The 23,362-nt window shown below is 36.1% G+C and overlaps 1 protein-coding gene across 2 annotated transcripts in view; it reads right to left on the bottom strand.

Annotated features, from left to right (window-relative positions):
• Positions 1–1,925: 1,925 nt before the first annotated feature.
• plag1 (pleiomorphic adenoma gene 1) overlaps positions 1,926–23,362 on the bottom strand; it is a 52,552-nt gene continuing 31,115 nt past the window's right edge. For both annotated transcript variants that reach the window (XM_072254760.1, XM_072254767.1), the window contains 3 exons: positions 16,206–16,335; positions 15,433–15,798; positions 1,926–11,905 (listed from right to left, as the gene is read on the bottom strand). In XM_072254760.1, the coding sequence (XP_072110861.1) occupies positions 10,642–11,905; positions 15,433–15,674 (1,506 nt within the window). In that variant the 5' untranslated portion in view covers positions 15,675–15,798; positions 16,206–16,335 and the 3' untranslated portion in view covers positions 1,926–10,641. The remainder of the gene's footprint in view (positions 11,906–15,432; positions 15,799–16,205; positions 16,336–23,362) is intronic.

The raw sequence follows: 23,362 nt of genomic DNA, 5'->3' as shown, positions 1-23,362 counted from the left end.
CAATTTTGGTAGGTAGGACATTGATGGAGGTGGAGAAGACCAAGTTCAAATTATAGGCACAAGAGATTCTTGAGCAAACTTGAGTCCTGATGAAGGTTTTTGGCCCAACACACACACAGAATACAGGAATAACTCGACAAGTCAGGGAGCACCCATGGAGAAGAGTAAACAGTTCATATTTTGAGTTGAGACCATTGTAGCTCTATTCAACCATCCACCTTTTTTGTAGAGGTAACTGAACCAGCTAAACAATTCCAAAGGCGGAATCTCTTCACACACTAGGCCTGCAGTGGTTTAATCCAGGCAGGTGTGAAGTGGTACATTTTGGGAGATCAAATGTACAGAGTTATTGTCAGGATTCTTAACAGTGTTGGTATACAGAGGGATCTTGGGGTCCAAGTCCATAGCTTCCTGAAAGTGGTCACATAAATTGATAGGGCAGTAGACATATGCTTTATTACTCAAGGCTTTGAGGTCGAGAGTCAGGAAGTTAATGTTGTTGCTTTAAAAGTCTGAGGTATTGCATTTAGTTTTGGTTGCCCCATTATTGAAAGGATGTAGAGGTTTTAGGAAGGGTGCAGAGGAAGTTTATCAGGATGCTGTCTGGATTTGAGAGTAAATGCTATAAGGAGAATCTAGACAAATGTATTTTTTTCCCTTTTGAGTGGTGGAGGCTTAAGAAGTTAACTGATTGAAGTATATAAGATTATGAGAGGCGTAGATAGATGGCCAGAATCTTTCTCACAGGGTCCAAATGTCTAATACTAGAGGTGAGAGGGAAACAGTTGAAGGGAAATATGTGGGGTATTTTTTTTTAAAACACAGAGAGTGCCTGTAATGCACTGCCAGGGATGGTCCTGGAAGCAAACATGATAGGAATGTTTAAGAGGTTTGTAGATAGGGACATGAATGTTCAGAAAATGCACATAGAGATTTATGCACATAGTGTAGGTAGAAGGGATTAGTTTAATTAGGCATTTAATTACTAGATTAATTTGTTCAGCACATCGTGGGTCAAGGGCATTCCTGTGCTGTACCGTTCTATGTTCTAATAGCTTTGAACTCTAATGTTGAATCCATCACTTGTTGCTGGTACTGGGATACACTGCCTGCAAAAATGGAGTTGTGGGCTTTTAATCCTGCCTTTAGTTTGTTCTGTCCAGTGGATGATGAGTCTGATATGACAGCATGAGATGTGGTTCTGTAAAACTGAGGTTATGATTATTGTCTGAGGGTACCTCTTCCATAGTGCATTCTAGCTACAAGATTAGGTAGACACAGTTCCAAAGTTTTGTCATCAGTGTCACTGACCCCTTAAAAAAATGTGTGTGTATGTGTGTGTTGATCGCCTGCAATTAAGGGTCTTGTCAGAATGTTTAAGTAATTAGCTATATTATAGAATTGAACCAAGATGTGAGAACTGGAGAGGTGTCAGACCTTTATGACTTTTGTATGATTAATTGAGTTGTTTTATTACTATGTAGTGGGATTTATATGGTGGTGTTGTAGTAACAATTTATAAATTACCATATTTATCATTCCACTTAGATTCAGCCTCGAGACTATTGGTCTGTTACATAACTATTATATTGGGACTTCAAAAACCTTGCTTTTAACCTACACCCCCTTAACACTGCTGATTTGGCATGAAAGTGCCCGCTAAAGTGTAGAGATGGCCCAAACAGCACATGGTTATATAAGCAGTCAATGGCTCAGATCACACTTTCATTGAGTACACGCCTTTGATTTTCATAAGTTTTTCATTATGTAATTGTCACTGAATTGTTTTCTGATTTTTCATTGAAATATAAATTATAACGTTTAATAACGTTGTTTGACAGTAATGACACTTTAGACCAAGTGAAGCTGCAGCAGAACTGTTTTATTATAGTAAATTTGTTTACAAAAATGCAGGTTATCTGGCACAATAAATAATCAGTTTGCTTTTGAAGCATTTCTTTGGATGTAAAGATTAAATTCTAAAGTTTTTTTTACTGTAGTTTTAAGTTGTAAAAGCTTTTTAAAAAACATCATTTATGCCTATATTTGTACAGATACCAGTAGTATGTAAATACATTGATAAGTGTATACATAAGCAAAATGTTTTCCATTCTGAACAAGATAACAATTGATGAAATAAAAGTAGTACAAAAGTCCAATGTGGAATGCAGTTAGTTTCTTCCATCAGTGTTGGTTTACTTTAAACTAATATGTATTAAACCAATTAAATATCTAATTGTGCTTACATCTATTTCACTTTCACTTAAAATCCATTGAAATCTTACACTTCCATTATACAGAAGTAGGGGGCAATAAAGTTTTTTTTTAATCTTTTATTTCCACATGGAGATGCAAGATATGAACGTATCGTAACATAGATGTAATAATTCTGTTAGGGCGGGGTAGTAAAGAGGGAGTGATCTGCATGAAATGCTACAATGTTTTCAGAATTAAATGCACCATAGCTCATGTGATTTGAACAATCCTCAGTTATACAGAGAGGCAAAGCATGTCAATGCTGCATCAACTTTGGGTCAGACAATTCTTCCCATCACCTTTTGCTACAGCTACATAATTTGTTGTAACTTCACACAAAGACTAGGTACTTAAGAATTTTTGTAGCATTTTTACCATTTGATTTCCCTACTTTAATTGAATTATAGAGCTATAGTAATAGATAAAGAAAGGGAAAGTTCATAGCACCACGAGGACTGGTTTCCTCCAACCAATGTGAATTAGCAGCAAAATATATACTTCAAAAAAAAAAGTTGCAGGAGTGTTCCCCACCAAATTTGCTTCACTTGTACCACAATAGTTTTCACTTGTGTATTTTCCTGTCCGTATAAATAGTTATTTACAGAGAGCTGATGGGACGGCAGCAGCAAAGAACCATCATATTATATACTGGTTATTGTAATGTTGACTTGAATGTAAAGTAAACTCCCTAAGTGAGACACAGCAACTGTGCAAGCATATACAACAATTTTTAATAAAAGAAATGCTATGACATTTGTACCTGCTAAAAGTTAAATAAAAAATGTAAAATTTTATATACAAATTTATTTTATAATCTAATGATCTAATATGAAATCTAATGGCACTTGAAACAAGTTTGTAATGATGGTTAAAGATACAACCTTCAAGAGATACTCTTAAAGGATTAATGAATATGAAAGTGCTAAAAATATATAGATTATTTTGCACATATTCTGTAGACAAAGCTACAACTTGGACTATTTGCTATATGTGTTGCAACAATAGTCTAACATTTTACTTTTATGCTTCTATAAAAACTGTACCTTTACACAATTTTGAAAAAAAAATAACATTTAAACATCATGAAAATTCAATTTCTCAAGCAGCATGCACTTGCTTGTGCTTTAGTTGACATATGAAAAAAAACATAATCATGTGAAAAGGTTAACTGTTTAAAATTCACCAACCTATTGGAGTTTGGTTACAATTTATATGCCAGGATTGATCATACCAATCCATTTTGTTTACAGATTATTTTCAGAATAAATCAGACTTTTGGCCACCGCGTTCCCCCCACCCCCCATTTTATCACAGATTGGTTTTCTAACATAAACTATCCTATGTGTCATGGGGGCTTCTTCTCCAGACTCCTAAACTGATTGCTCTATTTATTCATAAGCTGGCATCCTCGCATACAAAGGTTTTCTCTTGACCAAATCTAAAATAAAGTCAGATTTATTTAAATGAGACATTCACGATGTAAAGAAATATCCTTCCTTTTGAAGAGAGCTTACATATCTAGAACTGTAATTGTAGTTTCATTTACACATTGTATGTAAAATACAAATGTTGAACAACATAACACTGGTCATCTTCACACCATTTCCATTTCAGTTGTGTTGCAACCACAGTTTTACTTACTCAGTCTATCTCAGTGCCCAAGCAAAGAATTCTGACTTCAGTTTTAAATATAAGCCATATCATTCCAATTTAAGTTTTCCCAAAAAATTACCCAGGCTCCCAAAGGAGCATTGGAAGTTTGAAATACAAATAGAAGTACACATTTAAAATCTCAGCAGGTCATATAGCACCTATAAAGAGAGAAGCCTTCCTGGCCAAGAACATCTATCTGAAAGTCCACCTGTTCGGTTCTCTGTAAGATGCTGCTTGACTAGAATATTTCTAAACTCCAACATTAGTGTGTGCATTATTTTTAACCAACTAAATTCATGGTTGAAAACTTATATAAAATGTGTATCTGAATTTTAAGCAAAGTTTCAATGTAACCAGCTATATAGCATTTGCTTAGTTCAGTACACAATGCATTATATAATGTTTAAGTTTTCAAATAATGCAATGCACCAATATCAGAGATTTTCTTCACACCCCAAGTATTTTCAAATCTATAAATTCTGCATTTATTCTGTTTCAAATAAATTTTAGGATTGCAATCTTATGAACTATGCACTTTATCCAACAGCTAATAGACTTGATACAATAAAAATATTTGTCATTAATTACTTGTTTCAATCATCTATCCATGGAAGGCAAACCATTTATTCAACAGCACTGGCAACTATACGTTGAACTATACATTACATACAACAGGTACCTATCCCACTGCATTGAATAATGGCCCACCTTACAGTCATGCCTAATGTATCATGCTCAGTTAAAATTCTAATTTATATCTCAGAATTTAAGCATATACTGTAGTCTTCCACCAAGAAAGGTTTAATTTATAAATGGTTAGATACTAACTTTCAAATTCACATAGAGTATTCCATTTCTGAAAGTAATTAAAAAATGTCTTTGAATATAGTCAAGATTTCCACCCAGTGTCACTGTACACAAAATCTCTAGTACTGGTACAAAATTCATGCTTCTTTAATATTTAAATGAATTGTTGATCAATATAATTTAGATCAGTTTGACTTTACCATAATAGAAATCAGATTAAAAATCATAAGGTATCCTTCATGGAGTCTCGGTGAGTTGAATAAACTGAACATTTTGCCTGGGCGCTTTGTTTATGCTCATGATAAGGGGAGACTCTTGAGAAACCTGATCTCATCAGGATTAATTGTTAGAATGTAACGAACTTAAGTCTGAAATTAGATTCTTAACTTAAAATAAAACCTGACATGATGAACTGCATCTTAGGGGGAATAAGGTCACTGTAAAGACAATGGCTGCATTGTTGATGATCTTAAAAAATTAATAAAGTGGTTCCAGCAGTTAAAAGATTAGCATCATAAAGTCACTACTAAATAAAATGGAGGGGAAAACAAAGACGAGAAAAACAGATTCTCAAAGTTTTCAGTAAATGTTGTTTGGAAAGATCTGTCTATCTCCGGTAACAAAACATAGAGTGTGTTGGTCTTTACTGCAAAGATATGTGTAAGCACGAGGAATTCTTCCTGCAATTATACCAGGCACTTTGGTGAGAATGGATCTACGTAAAACTTGTGTCCAGTTTTAGTATCCGCTCCCAAAGGAAGATATGCTTGCTTAATGTGGTGTTGTGATGATCTGCTGTAGTCTTCATTAAATATTTATCATTCTGCAAGACTTTGGCGGGGGGGGGGGGCGGAGAAGAGAGATACCATTTTAACAGCCTGAAAATCAAGAATTAACAGCATCCTCTCAGGTAAAGGATTGGCCATTTGACAGTGAGGCAAGTTTCTTCAGTGATTGCAAGTCTTTTTCCCCGGAAATACATAATTGTAATGTACACTTGCTTGGAAAATGTATTTCAAAAACATAGATTGGTAAGGTTAGGCTTGATTGAATAAAGACATAAGGCAATTGGTCAGAAATCAGACCAGAGGTCAATCAAGTTAGTGGAACAGACTCCAAATCATATTGTAGAATGATTAATATTGCACCACTACAGTAGTAGAGCAAGGAACAAATTTCTTGACTAGTAATTTTTAATTGCTACTTTATATGCATTACAATTTTCTGCTAAAGCACAAACTGCAATAATTATAATTTTGTATGTTATTTCGCCAAAAAATGTTGATTCCTAGACATGATTCAATATTAATAGCATAGAAAATGGTATTCAGATGTGGAATCAATGCATTTCAACGTTCATTATTTTACAAAAAATTGCAAGTATACAAGTTTCCTAACAAAAAAACTTAAAGCACTCTGAAATTTCCTCCTCGTTTGTGTTTACTGGTGCTAAACGTTAGTCCACCACCTCCTCAATTTGTCCATTCTTTATGTAAGTTAGATACTGAGTTTCTATTAGTTTTGTGATTATTTGGGGAAAGGAAATGAGAATGAAAAGTAATCCAAGAGCCTAGAGGTTGCTCCAGCATCGTGGCTAATTACTGACCTCCAGTTTGATTTCTTGTCCAATTTCTTTCTCCTGTAATTCAATCAAATTACCAATCTTTGTTTTAAATGCACAGCACTCAGTATACATTGTCCCCAAGCATACATAGTTGGAAAGGCCTGTACCTCCTTAAAGAAATGTATTTAATTCCCAAATCACCAATCCTTTATTTCACAGGATGCTACTAATTGTTCATTTTGCAGCTCTTCTGCTGATGTCCACATCTGTATTTTTTTCCCCATAAAATTCCACTGAGAATATATTGAAATCTATTGACTTTAACATCTTCCTGGACTAGTGATATTCAAAGGCAAGAGATGTATAGAACTGCTGAGAGATGAGTGTTTAACAATTTTGGGACTGTTTTTATTTAAGATACTGTATGTCCTTTCAGTGCTATTTTCTACTCTTTTTCGTCAACTATAATGGGAGCTTCTTTCCCTCTGCCATCCGATTTCTAATTAGACATTGAACCCATGAACACCACCTCAGTATCTCAGTATTTCTTATTTTTGTTTTTTTTGCCCTACTTATTTTAAATGAACTATTATATACAGTGTGTGTATGTGTGTGTGTGTGTGTACATATATATATATATATATATATATATACACACACACACACACACTTAATGTACTGTAATTCTGTTTTTTCTCTATATTTATTTATCATGTACAAACGGTATTTCATTGTACTGCTGCTGTAAATTTCACAATACACGCCAGTGATATTAAACCTGATTCTTATTCGGATTCTGAGCTCATCTAGCTATATGAAGATATTACTTCAACTCAATAAATCTGATGTCCTCATATATATTTACTTTGATGTAGACGAGGTGAAAAGGAGCATGCTGATTAATCAGTGGAGAAACAGAAGACACAAGAAATCACACTGAAACTTAATCATTAGGACAAGTATTGTGAATAATTCTTGGACCATACTTCAAAAAAGGTTCAAGTCTTTAAGAGCACTGAGGTGAACTGTGATGCTATCACTGATAGGAGACATACAGGGATATTTAGGCAAAAGTTTATATAGTTAAAAGAATAGTTGTGAAGTTAAGAAGCGACACAGAAGATTTTAAGGATGACAAGAGTTTGTGATACCATGTTCTATAGCTTGGGGGAGATCATTACTAAACAAAACAGGAAACAAAATGGGATTTTCATTTCATTAGCATCTTTAAAAGTGAGCTGGACAGGCGAAGTAAGGCTTGACTTGAGACTTGAGGCCAAGGTCACTGCAGGGCTACAGACATAAAGGCAACTTCTTTCAAAGAGCCAGTAGCTCTAAATTATAGCTCTAAAATGTCCTCCTGCAATAATATTCTCTGATCCTATTAAATCTAGCAGCAGTAAAATATTTTCAATACTTGGAATATTTTTTGAACTTAATTCACCAAAAGATTTGAAATTAAACTACAAAATCAGTGAAATGTTAATTGATCTAATATCAATGATGGAATAGGAGATAAAAGTACTAATTTTTAGCAAAGGGTTAGTTTTGGTGAAGAAGCACTTTCAGTGAAGCCAAATGTTTATGGGGTGAAACTTGTCTTCGGTTGCTATTACTACATGCTTGTGAGAATTTTGGCCACCAGCTGAAGCTGAACTTGCCTGTGAAGACTTGATTCTATGAAGTGAAAGGAACCAAATGCCAAATGTGCAGAGGTGAGTACAACTGGGAGCTAATATTCCAACCCCATTTAGTACTAACAACCTGCATTCAAAGTAATGGGGTCTGGTCAACATAGGCTCAAGACTAATGAGTTCCATTGCAGCATATAGAAAGAAAAATCCATTTACGTGAACTGAAATAAATTTGTATCTTATTAGATTGAAAACATTTTTGGTCAATGAATATTTCAAATACTGGGTCAACAGGTAATAACGAAATGCAAAATTGTGGAAGAAACCAAAATCTAACATGACATAACCGAAGCAGTAAAGTAACATATCAATTGCTATTAATTCTTATGAGGAATGCAGAGACCAAATATAGATCTGATGTAAAATATCATGCAAATCACAGCTAAACAATTTCTTTGGTACTTCCCTATATTCCACCTTCTTGGGCACCATTTATTTTAGTTTAGCAGTGTTCCACAAGCTGATATATTCAAACAGCCCATGTGACAAAAGCACAACCAATTTCAAAGCATTTATGTAGATTACAAACCAAGCAACCTTTTAGATCCTCTGGTAGACCTCACCAATTTTACATAAACATTGACCTATCTGCTTTCTCTACATCAGACGGAGTTTCCAGTATTTTGCTTCTATTTGACTTCCAATACTTAAAATTTTATTCACCTATCTTAAGTTTGTTTGAATTTCAATATAAAACCTTTGGTATCATCTTAACAGCTAACCAATAATTTCGATTGTAACACATTCTTCTGACTGTTTTACTAAAACTGCTTTGACTACTTCTGACTTACTCTACTAAATTCAAAGTCCTATTTGTCAGCTGGTTACAGGGATTGAATAGCTAATTAAATCAAGTTCACAGACCTTGCAGTTTGTTTAACAGCACAATATTAAATTTTTGTATGAACAAATGACATTCACATAGTCTGAATAGTACAATGCAACAAATAGTATTCCTCAAAATACTGCTCAAAATTAATTGAACTCTGCCATTTAAAACCAAATTAATAATTCCTTAATATGTCTATTTGAACTAACGTATAGTTGAAGCACAAACAGAAAACAAAGAAGATTAACCTTAAATTTTGTTTCTCTCTCCACAGATGTTGCCTGGCCTGCTGAGTATTTTCATTATTTTCTATTTTTAATATAAGAAAAGGCTCAGTAAATACAATTGGTTTCAGCTGAAAACAGATGAGGATTTCAGATCAAAATAAATCTCAAGATGTCAATTTCTTTTACCTGCTAAATTATTACAATTTCATATATTTTCAATTTTATAAATGATATAATCAATTTGAACAGTACAAAATGCACACATGGAAGTGAATTAGTAAAATGGTTCAGGAAAACAAAGGAAATATCTGAAGGAATTAGTCCAAAGCAGATGGAATAATTTCAGGTTAAGAGCAGACTATTGCACAAAGATGGGGCAAAATGTTATCTTAATGAGAAAATTGTTTTTCAACACATACTACTTAGCTAATTGTTTGCTACTTGTGACAATGATGGCTTAACCAATACTCAAAATTATTTAAGAATTTGGTTAACAAAACAAATAGAAATGCAAGTTAAATTTTTATCAGAATATTTATTACCCCTTACCAATTATTTCTTCACCTCTTAAGGCTGTGCTTCCTTTTTGGAACTTGGGTGTTACTTAAACTGTTTTACTTTGAGGACAAATTCCACATATGTTGGATATAATCAATAATCTAATAGATGAAATTGTACAATAAGATCAAAATGAAAAAGTATATGTGGCTTTTATTCATATATCTAATTCAGAAGTTTAATTCATAATCTATTATTAATTATCTTCATTAAATGACACATAGAACTTAAGGTTAATATAATCAATTTAAATTAGAAAGAAAAACTCATTTATACTGCCACTCTATCACAAGAAATTGAAAATTAATGTAGGAATCATGTATTCTGTGTTCCATATTTTTGAAGCTACAGAATCAAATCTGATGGGAAGTTTATTTTTTATAGAAGTTTTCACCAGGAACTTTGTTAAGAAAACCCTCAGCATTTTTCTAAATAAAATAAATGGATTATATATAAAACCAATTTTGGTGCATTGATATGGCCAGAGTTCAAAAATTTTTTGGTGTTCCAGCATTTTTAAATGCAAAAATGCATCCTCAAAACAGCCACAAAGTGAAACTGTGCAAAATTATTAAACAGAGCAGCAATCTTTTCAAAAACTGAATACAGTTTGTTTAAAAGATATAAAGCACTGTGAATTTTGCAGTCACTATCTGATATATGAATCTGAAAGACTGATTATTGGTGTCAGTACAGCCTAAAATTAGAACACAACAATCATTGCAATGAAAGGGTTCAGAGCTGTGGCATTTTGTATCAATTCTTATTGTAAACACCTAGGCTGTCAGTGAGTCTGTTATTGATGATCTAGACTCAAATTTACTCTCAATGTCTATTATTAGAAATCAACTGCTAAATAGAATGTTCCTATTATGACCACAAATAAACAGTATTGTACATTTTTTCTCCTGGCTTTGTTTGCCTGTGGTGGTCATTCACAAAGCAGCACTGTTGTTACAACCAGAGAGTTACAGTCCAATTCCTTAATGTTTCATCAGGATAATCACTTTTACAATATTTGGAAAAGGAAATGGTTAAGAAATGTCACACTATCTACTGAAAAGCCTGATGAAAACGTGGCAGGGTTGTTGTGCTTAAACTAGTAGTGAAAACTGTAGATAAGGGATGGAGAGCATTGAGACCAATGCTGTTACCAGTTTCATGTGAATCCTGGTACTGGGGTGGGAGAGGAATTAAGGATGTATGAGGCTCCTCTTGGGTATAACACATACCAGAATTGCCAGAAGAAACTGGCTGATTGTATGAAGAGTTATTTAAAGGTATGAAACTTAATAACTGAGAAAAGTCTGCTGATGATGTATTTAGAGGTTCACTGAGGAGTGCTGGGCTTTTAGAAAGCAAAACGTCCCCACATCCATCACCCAAAGATCCTGGCTGAGACTGCATGCCTTGCTTTGATGAGGATGATTGAGTGTCATGGGCAGAGGGGAGTAAATCACTATGTAAATCCATTAAGTAGCTGTCTATTTCACTTTTTAATGGTTGTCCTTTATCAGGCATTGCAATGGCATATGAGGTAGAACCAAGAAAATATTTTGAGGAAAGTTCTTGAGGAGCGCGAATTGAAGTCTCAATATCTAGTGGGCAACCCATTCCTAACGGTAACGGAGAAGAGACCATTTGATTTGTTGCCCCTAATGTTTGCATGGTCTGAATATGGGCACTGTAGATATTCATTTGTAAAGTGTTTGTAAATGATCTAGTTGTCAACTCACTGGAAACCACTGACATCACTGGACTTAGCTCATCTTTTAATGACAATGAAGTATTTGAACTAAGTATATCCATAAGATCTGCTGGTTCTGTTTTCACCTTTAGCAGTTCCTGAGAGTGACTTTTCTTCATATGGCGGGTCAGGTGGTCCTTCCGCCCAAATCTCTGGGCACAATACTGACAAAGGAAGTCTTTCCTTCCTGTATGCACTACCATGTGTCTTCGGACATCTTTACGAGTGTAGAAAGAACGGTCACAATGGTCGCAATGATGTTTTTTTTCCTTTGTGCCACTTGTTGACTTGCCAGCATGTGTCTTCAGATGCTCTAGTAACACTCCTGTGCTTTCAAATGTTTGTAAGCACACTTTACAAGTAAGGTCACCACTAGTTGCAGCATGCAGCGCTAAATGGCGCTTATAGCCAAGCTTTGTATTGTAGCTTTTTCCACATTCCTCACATTTGAAGGCTTCCTTATTTGGATCATGAGTTTGCAGATGATTCTTTAGATGATCTTTACGATGGAACATTTTCTCACAGTAAGTACACTTGTGGGTCTTCTGAGGTGAATGGGTGGCCATATGCCTTGAACAGACACAATTGGTTATTTATACTGGACATTTCCAGTGTACCACTCTCCTTGTTTGGAGATGGGTATTTTGTAATGTATAATACAGTAACTGCAGATTTCAGAAATACAACAAATACTGGAGACACTCAGCAGGTCAGGCAGTGTCAGTGGAAAGCTGAATGGCCTAATTTTGCTCCTATGTCATATGGTCTCTTGGAAAGAGAAACAGTTAACATTTTGGATCTAGGTCTAAAGTGTTAATTGCTTCTTGTTCCACAGATATTGCCTGAAATGTTGAGCATGTCCAGTACTTTCTATTTTCAAATTGGTAAAATATGTTGCCTGATTATAATTAAATCTAGCAAAATCAATATCCTAACCTTGATTTTGTCTATTAATTGATGTGGCAATGGCCTATAAATTTAACATGTAGAGACACATTTAGACATTCTCAATAATCAATAAATTTAAAACCACTGAATATACTGGATTAAACTCATGCCCAGCTAAAATTGAGTACATATAATTTAGGGATTTTGAGAATTACACTTCGCACTAAAATACTCCTTAGCAGTTTTTGCATGAGAAAATTTCTCTTCTTTTAATTTTTTTTATATTATCCAGAATATTAATGTGTATTCTGACTGTACAAAAGCTATTTGTTTACGAAATTATAAAGGACAGACTATGCACAGTTTTGATCCGAAGTGTTAACAACCCGTGTCTCAGATTTCTGTGCTGTGAAATGAGGGAAAATGAAACCAGCAGACAGAATCAGAGACCCAAATCTATCAGTTCAGTCTGCCACTGGAATCCCATGGAATCCCCTGGCAAGGCCTAGTCTTGCTGAGTTTCCTTGTCTCTTGGATACTGTGCCAGATTTGATTTCAATGAGGATTGCAAGCATATGGCTGACGAGGCTAGGGGAAAAGTGTTATTTCTTTAACAATGTTACTTTAGATTAGAGGTTAATTGTATACAAATGTTTTATTTTTTAAATTATTCTTTTCTAATTATTTATTTCAACTTTAATTTGAAATGACATTGAATACAAGAGATATTAAAATGGTAGTCTTGCTAACTGTTAAAACTCTCCTTGGCTTCGTTGCTCTCAGGAGCCCTGTTGTAATCTGAAATATAGGGTCTCCATTTATAGTGCAGGTATGCATGGAAATAAGACAGAATGCAGGTCGAAATTGCAGCCAAGGTCAAGCACAAGTTAGCCCATTGTTATTGCAGGAAACATTTAGTTTATAAACTAAAACATAAAAGCTGGTTTTTCAAAACTCAGAATAAGCGGTGTATACATTCTGATGTAGATAGACAGTTGATAAAGTTTCATGTTTTCCTGGTGGTTTGTATCAAGTTTCTGTGAGTTACTCTAAGATTTGATAATAACTCACACAGATCACAGTAGCTATTAAATAATGGTGAAAATGGGTATAAATCACAAAACATTCATATGACAATCTTCACTCCACCTAATATTTGGGTACCTTTCCAGAAAAATTAAATACATTTCTAAAACTGTTGCATTCTTTAAGATGTCATGATTCACATTAGTAAGTCACTCGCTCCAACAAATAAATGGAATAAAAAAAACTGGTTTTCAATGATTTATGTACCACTTATAAAAGTGTTGCAGTTTTAAGACATAGCATAATTTGCAATACTCTAATGGAATACTTTGAAAACAAAATTCATACTCTTGATGGCTGGAATTCAGGAAGGATGATTTTTTTTCCTCTCAGTAATAAATTTGTTAATGACTTGAAACATTGTAAAATCAATAGTATGTTTACCATGACATCATTCCTGAGTATTCATTTACATTTTTAGACGTGAAATTATCAAAAATGAATAACAAAATGAATATTCTAAAGCTTATTGAAATGAATTTGAAGACTATCACAAAAAATATGGATAAATGCGTTGAAAAGTTTTCACCATAGCTACAACAACCAGTTTGAGTTATAACCCCCTGTAAAAATGGAAAACAGGAATTTGATGCAGAAATAGTAAACAACCTTAATATAAAATCATGAATAGTAACAATTAGAATATTTTATTTTCATATAACTGTGTAAGATAATTAGCATCTTATTTTTAAGTAACTTTAAAAATTAATATGGACAGTGAAATTTGGTATCATAATTTGCTGTTATTTTGCACAGAAACATTAGTTACTAATCAACAATGTATTTTTCCTACAAATTTTCTAATCTCAAATATAAATGATTTTTTCCTGGTTATCATTCTGAAGTATTTACACAAGCAACATATTCTTAAACTTAATTATTTCACTTGTGGCAAAAGGAATGTTAAAAACCGGATCAATAAGACCAAACAGAAGAATAAAGCACTGCTGTAATGAAGGATCATTGACCCAAACATTAACTGACATCACCCCTTCAAATGCTGCCTGATCTTGCCGAGTATTTCTGGTACTGTTTTTTTTCTGTTAAAAATACTCTTAAAATTTAGTTTAATTGACAAATTCTTTATCAATTCATTGCCAGATCATAATGCACTGGACAGTATCGAAACAAATCCATATTCTCCTAAGCTGATGTCCGAAATTATTAACATGTCAGTGCCACTGCTGACAAAACTATAAAGGTTATTGACAATCAGCGACATTTTAAAAAAATTTTAGAAGGTAACATTAAAAACCTAAAAGACAGAATGCTAAAGCATTAAATAATTAAGAACTTACCTTCACCATTGCATTAACTGCAACAACATAGTCCCCATTACTGGCACAGATCCTGCGCCAAGTTAAATCAGGCACAGAATTCAACACCCAATTTAATTTGTACTCCTCCCATCTTTTCATTTTGTTTTGCTCCCTTTTTCTCCTGTCACATCCCAATCCCTCCATGTTATATCCAAAAGCACAGCAAACTGACTAATCTGACATTCAGTCTGTGTTAGACACTGCATGCGTGGACTTCTGGACTTGCTACCATTTAATACTGTTTTCTTTAAACCACTAAGACATAGGCCATTATTTTTTCAAGAATGGTGAAAACGCCCAAGTTTTGAAAGAGTAGAAATATTGATAAGCATTCAAAGAAAACTTTGAGGTTAAGTTTTTCCTTTGATGCCTTGGCGATCCAGGTGCACAATGTGGTCAAAATTCCACTGGTTGAGATTTCTGCCTCAAGTCTATATTCATCTCAGTGTCACATGGTAAAATTTGCAACATAGGTGCAGAAATTGTTCAAATTAGGACATATCCCCAATTGTTTATTTTTACATCAAAGTGTGCACTGATTTATAAAACTATCGCACCAATTTTGGGTTAATATTTAGCCATTATCATCTTAAACTATTAAAAAGGTACTCAATTCAATTTGTTATAGACTTTATTAATGTCTATTCTGATATAATTTAGGTGCACTAGTTGAAGGAAATTAAGCTTAGAATGATGCCAAATCTGAAATTTAGAATTACTCTTAAGCTGGAGGCTGAAATTCACAGAGGCAAATATCCCCAATTAATAAAATAGATACTATCTACTCTGAATAGTCTTTCATACCTCAGTAGTTTATACTTAGACACAAAGGCCTTGGTACAGTCCTCGTGTGAACACTTGTAGGGTCTTTCTCCAGTATGTGAATATGAATGCACTTTCAATTTCTCAACACTAGTGAAGATCTTTCCACACAACTGACAAGGAAAGGATTTTCTGGATTTGGTTTCACTACGTTTACGTTTCCCCACTAGAACCTTCTGAGTATCTGTTACTTCTAAAAGATCACCGGGGATGACAGTGGCCATCGCAGTCTACTGTAGGCCTAATTACTGGACACTTGGTGTTTGCCCAGTTGTACTGATATAAATCAACTTCTGTTTCTTCTTTCTGGTGTAGTTTCATGTGTTCAACACATTTGGCAGTTAGGACCTATAAGCAAAAGTTAAGAGTTTCAGTCATTTTAGGCATCATAATGATGTGAAGACTATTTATAACTGCATCAATACTACTGATGTTATGTACTTACCCAAATTTTCAGAGGTGATCTTCTACCTCAGGCTCATTATTTTGCATTACGCCCATGACCCTTGATTCCCTTAATGCCCAGTGTGTTTGCACAAAAAGACCAACTCCCTTTGAACTTCAATACTACCCAATCTCTAACCACATAAAAATAGCTTTGCTTTTCTATTTGTGTGCAGTTCCAATGGGAATGAACAAATATTCCCATTTAGGACTACCACAGCTGAAATCCACAACCACAACCACAGGTACTTCAGTAAGCAGAATTGTTTTATGATGTTTAAAAAATCTATCGATACTCAAAATCAACAAACCTTGGACGGCAGACTCAGGTCACACGTGTAGTTCCCTTTTAAGAAAATGGAAGCGGGGACACAGGTATGATTGAAATGCAGAGGCTCTAGGCTTCCACTCCTGACTATCCTGCTGGCGATGGTACAGTCTCTGGAAAATAAAATTGAAGACCTCAGAGCAAGACTACTGTACCAGTGGGACATTAGGGATGGCTGTGTAATCTGTTTTATGGAAACATTGCCCACACTAGCAATTTTGGACTCAAAAGCTGCAGTCCAATGGCTCAACCATTCTCTGTGAAGACAGAACAGCTCAATCTTTTAAAGCAGAGGAGATGGAGTATGCTTTATGATTAACTCATCATGGTACACAAATGTGGTGATTCTATCTCAGACTAGTTCACCTGACCTGGAACATCTATTGGTCAAATGTCATGCATTTTATCTGCCGAGGAAGTTTTCTGCCAACATCCTGATAGCAGTAAACGTTCCACGTTGGCCTTCATCAGGCAGGCACTGGAAGAGTTTGCAATGTAATCAGCCGACATGAAATTGCACACCCTGGTGCCTTCCCTATCATTGCGGGAGATTTCAACCAGGCCAGCTTGAAGATGCCTCTGAATGACTACCGCCAACATATCACCTGTGGAACCAGAGCAGCCAACGCACTTGAACAACAAGAATACTTCCTATGCCAGCCCAAGGCCACTTTGGAAAGTGTGAGTATCTGACTGTACTTCTACTCCCAGCATAATGGGCAGAAATTAAAGACCATAGTAGAGCTACTAGGACTTGATGTTTCAATCCCTATGGTAAGTTGGCACTCTCGATGTTGGCAGTGGGTTTGGAGTGGTGACAAGGAGGGAGGGTAGGTACGTCATTGGGGGCACCCTCCTCCTTTGACATTTCGTTGATAAGCCCATGACGTCTCCAGAGGGCTCAACGTTGCTACGTGGCGTCCCAGATACATCCCCCTCAGTTCCATACCCTCCTGTCTTCATCTTGGAGCCAAAGAAATATGAACAAAGGAGGAGAAGGACTGCTTTGAGTCGGTGGACTGGACAATATTCAGGGATTCATCTTAGAGTCTGAATGAATATGCCACAGTGTCACACACTTCATCAAGACCTGTGAGGATGACTGTGTACCTTATAATATCAGACTGCTGTTGCAAGAATAAAGCCAACGGAGAAAAGTACTGGTTGATATGAAGCAGAATACAGGATACCAAAATCTGCAGATGCTCAAGTCCCTTATATAAAATGGCATAGTATTTGCATATAACCTACGTACATCCTTCCATATACTTTAAATACTCTCTAGATGACTTATAATACCTAATACAATGTAAATGCTATGTAAATAGTTGTTATACTGTATTGTTTGGGGAATAGTAACAAGAAAAAAAAAGTCTGTACATGTTCAGTACAGACGCAACCATCGTAGCTCTTCTGGGAACGCTGATGCTGTCTCAACATCAGCTGATGCTGATTCTCCCGTGATCTTTAAGTTCTTGAGGCTGTAGTGCTTTACATCGCTAGCCAGCCATCCCTTACTAGCCTTAAACTCCTTCCTCTCGCTCACAACACAAGGAGTGAACGAATGAGGTGCGAGGCGTACAATGCTCAAACAGCGAGTGCTGGAGAGAGACTGAGGATCTGTGAAATGGCAGGAGGCTACAGCAGGGTATGCCTACACATCACTTCATTTGCGTAGATTCAGCATAGTGCTTGGTGCACGGCAAATTCAAGTTTTGCTTTTTGGAACTTTCTGGAATTTGTTCTCTGAATATTTTTGATCCGCGGTTGGTTGAATCTGCGGATGCGGAACCCACGGATATGGAGGGTCGACTGTATGTCTTATTCAACAAGATACAGCAGGCCCAACATGGAGTTCGATATCTGCTAAGCATCAAAGGACAATTCCATATTTACAATGCATCCACAATGCTTTCTTTGAAACTACACACAAACTTTACACCTCCAATTTGTACCCACAGCAGAGACATCTAAATGAATTGTAATCAGCATCCTCTGGTCTGTATTCACGGCTTTTAGGAAACCATTTTTCAGAGCTGCATTTTAGATTAAATATACAATTTATACTCAGATTTGAAGATTGGTGGCTGAAGTCATTTGCTAAATGTAAATGTGCTAAACCCAAAAATTGCTCTAACAAGCCACAATTAAACCAAAAGCTGTGGATGAACCAGGAAGGAGATAAGTAGATTCAACGAACTAGATCTGTGGCATTCACGACCAGTGTTTTGGAACTATATAAGAAATCCCGGTTTGACCTATGGAAGGCTACTTTAAGGGTGAGAAACCAATTCCGATGGAGGTTCAAAATGGAATTGGGTGCACATTAGCTCTGGCAGGGTTTACAGACCACTACTTCCTACGAAGCAAAACTTAACATCATGAACGGCTGTGATGCTTCACTCCCAAGTGAGCTCAATGTCTTTTATGCATGCTTTGACAGGGAGAATAAAACTATACCAGCGTGAATCCATACAGCATCTGGTGACCCTGTAATCTTTATCTCAGAGGCCAATGTCAGAACATCTTTTAAGAGAGTGAACACTTGCAAGGTGTCAAGCCCTGATGATGTATTTGGCAGGGCTCTAGAAACCTGTGCTAACTGGTGGGAGTGTTCAAGGATATATTCAATATCTCACTGCTGCAGTCCAAGGTTCTCTCCACTTCAAAAGGGCCCAAAAAGAGCAGGATGAGCTGCCTCAACAACCATCACCCAGTGGCACTCACATCTACTGTGAAGAAATGCTTTGAGAAGTTAGTCATGGACAGAACCAACTCCTGTCTAAGAAAAGTTCTGGTCCTGCTGCAATCTCCCTTTTGCCATAAAAGGTCTACAGTGGATTCAATCTCACTGGCTCTCTACTCAGCCTTCGATTACCTGCACAACAGTAATACCCATGTCAGGCTGCTGTTTATTGACTAGAGCTCAGCATTCACAACCATATCCTTAGTGCTCATCAACAAACTCCAAAGCCTGGGCATCTGTACTAGCAGGATCCTTGACTTCCTTACTGTGAGACCAGTCAGTGCAGATTGGAGATAACATCAGCTCATCAATGACAATCAACACTGGCAGACCTGGTCTACTCTCTCTCTACACCCACGATTGTGTGGCTAGGCACAGCTGAAACAACAGCTATAAATTTGTCAGGGCAACTACTTCAGATGGTGATGAGGTGGTGTACAAGAGCTAGACAGATCAGCTGGTTGAGCGCTGTCACAGCAAGAACCTTGTACTCAACATCAGTGACCAAGGAAATGATTGTGGACTTCAGGAGGGGAATTGAGGGAAGACTCACCAGACCTCAGAGGGATCAGAAGTGTAAAGGGTGAGTAGTTTCAAGTTCTTACGTATCAACATCTCTGGGAATGGATGTGTGAGTAGCTGGTGCATACCACAAGTCCTGACTATGCGACCAGAGACACCAGGTAGACAATCTCTGAAGAGTGTTGATAATGGCGGGGATCACCTGTCTTGTTAAAGACACTACCCTGAAGAAGACAATGGCAAACTATATTATTATATATTTATTTTACACACACACACACACACACACTCTGGAGGTCTACCAGTGCCCTTTGTATGGCCTCCAGCAAGGGACAGAGAACCCTAATCTCAAGATGAGGAATCAAACAAACTCTTATCTGGGGAGGGCTGGAAAGATGTGCCCCCTTCCTTTAACTGTTCCGTTGCCCGACGACTGCTTGCAGTGTTCTCACCATATTGCATAGAGGGTGGAAGTGGACTGATTGTAGAGAGTTATATGCAGACACACGCACATTGTAATTTATAGTTTTTATTATTATGTATTGCAATGTACTGCTTGTGAGTTTGACCATGGTTGATTCTGGCCAGCAGGGGATCCCCGCTGTCATCAAGCTACTGTTCATAAAATTTAAGTAACACAAAAGAAAATTATTGCCACTTGGAATGTAAGAACCCTATATCAAGCAGGAAGATTGGACAATGTGATAAATGAAATGGAAAGACTAAAGATTAACATCATGGGAATTAGCGAAGTTCATTGGATAGGTGCTGGAACATGTCAGATTAGAAATAAAACACGAGTTTATTCTTGTGGATCATCGCATACTAATGGAGTAGGAATTCTCATGGATGAAAACATAGCAAAAGTGTTTTAGGACTGCAATATCAGAAAGAGTGCCCCTTGTTAGATTCAGAGGACAGCCATTTGACTTAGCAATTATACAGGTATATGCACCAACAACAGATGGAACAAATGAGGAGATGAAGAGCTTGAACAAGCAAAGAATGGATGCAAATCTCAAGATATTGTTCTTGTCATGGGAGATCTAAATGCTAAAGTAGGACAAGGTGCTGATGGAAATACCATAGGAAAATTTCGACTAGGGGAAAGAAATGAAAGAGGTGAGAAATGGGTAGAATGGGGCAAGATGAATAATCAGGTCATTATGAATACCTACTTTAAAAACCATTCAAGACGCTTGTGGACCTGGAAAAGTCCAGGTGATAACACCAGAAATCAAATTGACTTTATTACTGTAAACCAAAGATTTAGAAACTCAGTGACTCAATGCAAAACATATCCAGGTGCAGACTGTAATAGTGACCATAACCCAGTAGTATGTCATGTAAAAGTAAAACTTAAAAAACTAAAGAAGCAAAAACCTGAACAATCCCTTGAATACTTGCAATTAATTAAAGAAGAAAATTTAAGACAAAAGTTTACAATTGAAGTAAGGAATAGATTTCAAAGTCTAGAAATAGAATCTGTTGAAGATGATAGCAATCACGTAGAAATGAAATTGAACTCTCTAAAGGATGCCTTGGTAGAATCAGAAAAGTCAGTGATTTCTAAAAAAGAAAAAAGCACAAAGAATAAATGGATGACAGATGAAATCAAAAATCTAATGGAAGAAAGGAGACAGAAGAAAGCAAATCCTATACAATATAAGTCCTTAGATAAAAAAGTTAAAAGCTTATGTCAAAAAGCCAAAGAAGAATGGTTAAACCAGGAATGTGAGCAAATAGAAAGAATCCCTATTACTGATCCAAAATGGTTGCATCAACAAATCAAGATTGCCACTGGTAAAAAGCTCCTCTGTTCTTCAAGTGGATGTTTCAAAGCAAAGGATGGCACCATTATCATGGAAAAAGATGAGATTATGAACAGATAGGCTCAGGATATTCAGGAATTGTTTGAAGACGATCAAGGCGAAAAACCAGAAATTAAAAAGAACATTGAAGATCCAAGTATTTTAAAATCTGAAGTTTGTAATGCAAGAAATAAGATGAAGAAAGGAAAGGCAGCAGGTCCTGATGAATTAGTAATAGAACAAATTATCACCCTTGAAGATTATGGAATTGAAAAACTTACTGATTTAATCAATGACATTTATGAGACTGGAATCAGTATTTATCACTCTTCCTAAGAAACCTGGAGCAATAGAATGTGAATTACATAGGACCATAAGTTTATTGAGTCATATCACCAAGATACTTCTAAGAATTTTGATGATGAGCTAAGAGTAAGATACAAACTGAAATAGGCAAAGAACAAGCAACACACATCAAAGTTGCTGGTGAACGCAGCAGGCCAGGCAGCATCTGTAGGAAGAGGTGCAGTCGACGTTTCAGGCCGAGACCCTTCGTTCACCAGCAACTTTGATGTGTGTTGCTTGAATTTCCAGCATCTGCAGAATTCCTGTTGTTTAGGCAAAGAACAATGTGGTTTTGTGAAAGACAAAGGTACAAGAAACACAATATTGATGTTAAGGATACTATCAGAACGAGCTATTCAAGTGCAAAAAGATTTGTTTGTTTTATCAACTACACAAAAGCATTTGATAAAGTGAAGCACAATAATTTATTTGAAATATTACAGAAAACTCTAGATCTAGATTTGAAAGTCCTCTGCCTAATCAGAAATCTGTACTGGGAACAAACTGCCGCCGTAAGAATAGATGGAAAAGTGAGTCAGTTTATGAAAATCAAGAGAGGCGTTAGACAAGGGTGTGTTTTCTCCCCAATTTGTTTAATGCGTACAGTGAAACAATATTACAAAAAATAAGAGACATCTTGGAAATCAAAGTTGGCAGTGAAAACATCAATAATTTCAGATATGCAGATAACACTGTGTTAATTGCAAGTACGGAGGAAGAACTACAAAACTTAATTGATATAATGGTTGAAGAAAGTTCAAAAATGGGTCTATCTATCAATTGCAAAAAGACAGAATGTATGGTGATATCCAAAAAGGAGAATCCTATCTGCAGGCTGAGAATAAATGGGGAAGACATAAAACAAGTACAGAACTTTAGCTACTTAGGAAGCTGGGTGACATCAGATGGCAGGTGCGACTCGGACATCAAAAGAAGAATAGGGATGGCAAACGACACCTTTACCAGAATGAAGAGTATACTGACCAATACTAAACTAGGCATGACAACCTGCCACAGAATACTGAAATGTTACGTTTATCCAGTTATGTTATATGGCTCAGAATGTTGGACAATATCTAGTAACATGAGGAAACAAATTGTAGCAGCAGAGATGTGGTTTTTGAGGAGGATGCAAAGAATATCATGGATGAAACGAATATCTAACGAGGATGTCATGAACAGAGCAAACACCAAAAGAGAAATAATGTATGAGATCATGAAAAGGCAACACAACTTCATTGGGCATGTGATTAGGAAAGAGGAGTTAGAATGCACGGTAATTATGGGAAAGATTGAAGGGAAGAAAGCAAGAGGAAGACAAAGACAAATGATGATGGGGACAGCAGTCAGAGAACTGGAAATGAATGCCAATGAATTGATCCACTTGACCCGAAACAGGAGTGTCGGGGCCATGGCAGTCAAAGCTCAAACTGGGCACAGCACCTGATGATGATAATGATGATGAATGTACTGCTACTGCAAAACAACACATTTGACAACATATGGTGGTGATATTAAACCTGCTTCTGCTTATAATGTGCACCATTAAAATTTTCCACTAGTATTTGTGGATTAGACCACAAATACTAATGGAATAATAGTCGTGATACATGTTGGCATTGACATTGACACAATGACATTGGCAGGAAAAGGGATGAGGTCCTGAAGTGTGAGTTTCAGGAACTGGGCAGAAAGCTGAAGAACAGGACCTCAAGG

The sequence above is a fragment of the Mobula birostris genome, chromosome 1 (assembly GCF_030028105.1).
Source record: "Mobula birostris isolate sMobBir1 chromosome 1, sMobBir1.hap1, whole genome shotgun sequence".
Taxonomy (NCBI): domain Eukaryota; kingdom Metazoa; phylum Chordata; class Chondrichthyes; order Myliobatiformes; family Myliobatidae; genus Mobula; species Mobula birostris.
The sequence above is the reverse complement of the archived record's forward strand: the minus strand, read 5'-3'. Positions and strand labels throughout refer to the sequence as shown.